Source organism: Arachis ipaensis, chromosome B05, assembly GCF_000816755.2.
Source record: "Arachis ipaensis cultivar K30076 chromosome B05, Araip1.1, whole genome shotgun sequence".
NCBI classification, from domain to species: domain Eukaryota; kingdom Viridiplantae; phylum Streptophyta; class Magnoliopsida; order Fabales; family Fabaceae; genus Arachis; species Arachis ipaensis.
Window position 1 is genome coordinate 107,017,610 of NC_029789.2, and position 3,918 is coordinate 107,021,527.

The 3,918-nt window shown below is 29.1% G+C and overlaps 1 protein-coding gene across 1 annotated transcript in view; it reads right to left on the reverse strand.

Moving 5' to 3' along the window:
* LOC107641982 (phosphoenolpyruvate carboxylase 4) overlaps nucleotides 1-3,210 on the reverse strand; it is a 16,069-nt gene extending 12,859 nt beyond the window's left edge. The window contains exon 1 of the mRNA XM_016345329.2: nucleotides 2,794-3,210. Within this exon, the coding sequence (XP_016200815.1) occupies nucleotides 2,794-2,949 (156 nt within the window). The 5' untranslated portion in view covers nucleotides 2,950-3,210. The remainder of the gene's footprint in view (nucleotides 1-2,793) is intronic.

Here is a 3,918-nt window from a genome sequence, read left to right on the forward strand (position 1 = left end):
CCAGATTCTTTTGATTTTTTATCATAATTTTTTTATTTTTGTATTATATTGTTTTATAAATTTTATGGTTACTCTAAATTATTTATTAATTCAAAATTAAAATGAAACTATTTTTTTTTATTCTTTACAGTAATTAGAAAACATATATTGTTATGAACAACCGTTATGAAGTTGAAAATTTAAAATAGATTATGAAAAAGACATTGTGTTATAATTTGGCCATTGTTTATTTGTGTTTTAATTATGATTAGATTTTTACTTATCATTTTCTATTAGGTTAATTTAATTAATTTGACTATTCAAAAAAATGAACTAGGCAAACTAGTCACAGACACCTCGTTGAATTACTGTGTGTTGGACATATTTTGGATACGATACTTATCGATACTGGTTTGATACGCGTGTCTGCAGTATCCAATCGTGTTTCAATAAAAATAAAAAATTCTTTTCTAGACTCATTTAAACACATTTAAATACTATCACGTGTCAGCATATTCAGTCTTATTCTTAATATGTATTTTTGAAATAAATTTAAAAATAATATACATTGTTATTATTTATTAAAATATTAAATATTTTAAATACTTTATATAATTAAAATAAGACATTAAAAATAATAAAAAATTAATTTATACATTACAATTTATTTAATATATATATATATATATCCTGTGTCTTATCATCTCATGTCTCGTGTCACACTGTTAGGCTATGTTTGGTTGAAAGGAAAGAAATAGAGAGGAAGAAAATAGAAAGAAAAGAAATGAAAGGAAGGAAATTGAGTGGATTTTTATTTTTTTTAGATATGTTTGGATGGAAGGAAAATAAAAAGGAAAGAAATATTATAAAAAAATAATTTTACTCTTATATTATAAAATATATTAAAAAAGTGAAGAGGTAGTATTAGAAGTAGAAAGAAAAACATTAGTTTTCTCTTCATTTTCTTTCTAACGTTGGAGAAAAAAAAAAATTAGTGGACCCCACCAATTTTTTCTATTTATTTATTTTTTCTCTCTAATTTTTCTTCTCAATCAAACAAAAAAAAAAATAATCATTTTGCTTCTCCTTTTCTTTTCTCCCTTTTCTTTCCTTCCATTTTCCTCTTAAACAAACATAGTGTTAGTGTCAATCCATCCTAACTCCAACCTTTTATGAAGTAGGGCAAAATAGTATGGTAGACTCATTTTACTTTCGTGGAGCAGGTCAAACTGGCCGGGCCTTGACACTATTGACAGAATATAATAGGTAGCTTACTTGGCGACCCATATCTCTTGGTCATAAGCACCAAGGCCAGCAACATAACAATGAATTCCTCAAACATAGTATTGGGCTCTTTCTTACATAGACCCAATATTAAACTCTCTTGGTACAAATTGCACATGAATTATATGTTTTCTTAAATTATGTCCTGATCCAAGTCAGCACTACACAACAAATGGGACCCCTTGAGCCCAAATCCGGTGTCTCTAGCTCTCTTTTTAATTTTGTCTCATGTTCCTTTATCAATAACACTACTTTACCATAATATATACCTTTTTTTAAATCCAAATTGTGAAACACCATTTTCCTTTTTATAATCAAGCTACTAACTTACCAAGCTAATCCTAAACGCCAAGTTCATTTCAGGCAACTAATCAAACGGCTTTCACGATACACCACTCCTTTTATCAGTCAATAGTCAATACCACATCGTCAGTCAAACCAATAGGATGCCATTAGGTATGTCACATCAAATACTAAGTTACTAACTAAACAGTCCCACCAAGCACCACAAAACAAGACTCATTGTCTAAGGTTTTGCCCAAATTTACAGAATGAAGTTCATTTAAACTTCTCGCTGGTGGTTAAGGTAATAATAATCCAAACAACTATGGATCTCGCTTCCAATCTAAAATAATTTATGTGATCTACCAAATGTCCTGTTAGAAAGAAAACCGTATTACTCATTTCATGAATCTCTCTATAAGCAGCTATAATAATTTGAGTGTTAGTGGTATGAAAAACTCTCCTTTCTCCTCTTGTTATGCGGATATCAACAACCCTAAGTAAGTAGCATAGCTTATTCTTCAAATTTTCCAGCACAATATTCGTTGCCTTTTAGATAGATGTTGATGACATAGTGATAATAGAAAATTCAATATTTCAAATCATATTAATCAAGTACGCACTTCACTCTAGTTTCAAAATTAAGGGCCTTGACACACTTAATTACTTCGGATTAAGGATTCTCACAAGATGGAAAACTCAAAAGTTCTCCACGGAAAACTTTTATTCTCATCTTCATTTTACTGGGAGATTTTTACCCCATCTCCCTAACCATCTTCAAATATCCCTATAAATACCTACATTTACGGATTCTCACAATCATCCCTAATATACATATATATTGGAAATTTTTTATGATCAAGTCATCAATTTCCTGCACTCCATGTCTGTCTTCTTTAACATAATCCATTCTTAACCCACACTCACTTATATGTCACTATCATTCTTAGACTGCATTTCTTTATAAAAATGGAACATTGAGACATGGATATAAAAATATAAATCCTTAAATAAAAATGTTCAGTTTTATTTTTAGTTCTTTGACAAATATTTTTAGATAATCCTTAAAAAATAAAATAAATAATAAAAAGAAAAGAAAAGTATTCCAATGAACATAAAAAAAAATTAATGGTAGTGAACATTTGAAGAACAAAGATTAAAATAAACAAAGGAAAAAAAGGCAATTAAGACATGTTTTTGTTCGAGAGGATGAACCCTAAAAAAATAAAATAGAAAAAAAATGGAAACCTGTGCAAGGACACGGATTTTGTCGAGCATCTCAATGAACTTGGTTCCGACCTCACGCTGCAAGACATCGTTGAAGAGATTGGCAAGTAGCCTACAGTCATCTTCAAAGGTTTGGAATGAGATATCTTCTACTATATCATCTGTGGTGTCTGTCATTGTTATGTTGTTACTTGTTAATAATGTCGATGATCGAAGAAATCAAATTATTAAACGCAAAATTATAGATCCATGTAGAACAAGAAAAATAAGGAGATAAATTAATGGAATGAGAGAAAGAGTTAGTGTAGTTCATTGCGGGTAAAGAAAGATGGAAGAGAAGATCGAGAATGTGGGTTGTAAGGTTGAAACCCGCATCCAACAAGTGGCAACCACTGCGGGAACCAAGAGCGACTGTAGTGGAATTTTGATTGTCTCTTTTTCCATCATCTAAAAGACACTTTTAACACGGTCAAATTCATTTTACGATTTTTTTGGGGGCAAGGGAGGATCACTAACTTACATAAGAAAATTAAAAGATAAAATCTAATTTCGTTATTTAATATTTTAGTATTTTTTTAGTGTATAATTAATTAAATTCTGTTATTCCAATTTTGTATTTATTATCCATCTTGATAACGAAATAATTCTTTATTTTGGTCTCTAAAATTTATTTTACGAATCTGTTGAGTTTAGAATTAATAATAAAATAGTTATGAATACAAATATGACTATTGGGTTATTAGAATATAGCCAGTTGCAAAACCTCATAAAGGAAAAGGAGCAGGGACAAAGTCTCCTAAACTTTAATTTTTTTTAATATTATATATAAATTTTAATTTAGTACTCTAAAATTTTATTTTAGTTTTTGTTATTGTGAAATTAATTTTTAACCCCGGTTAAAATTCAACCTAGTTTCATCTTTAATTATAGCCCATATTGCCTTTGAGTTTTGGTGTGTGTATAATGGTGTAGGCATCAAATATGTCATGTTCAAATTTCAACTCCAAAAAATAGTACACTTTCTAATATGCTAATAATAATGTGGTAGTATTGCAATCATAATCGAGGGTTTTCATGACATCAAAATTTGGCTTGATGATGAGAAAAGAAAAAGAAAAAGAGTGAAGTAAAAAATAAATTCCTCAA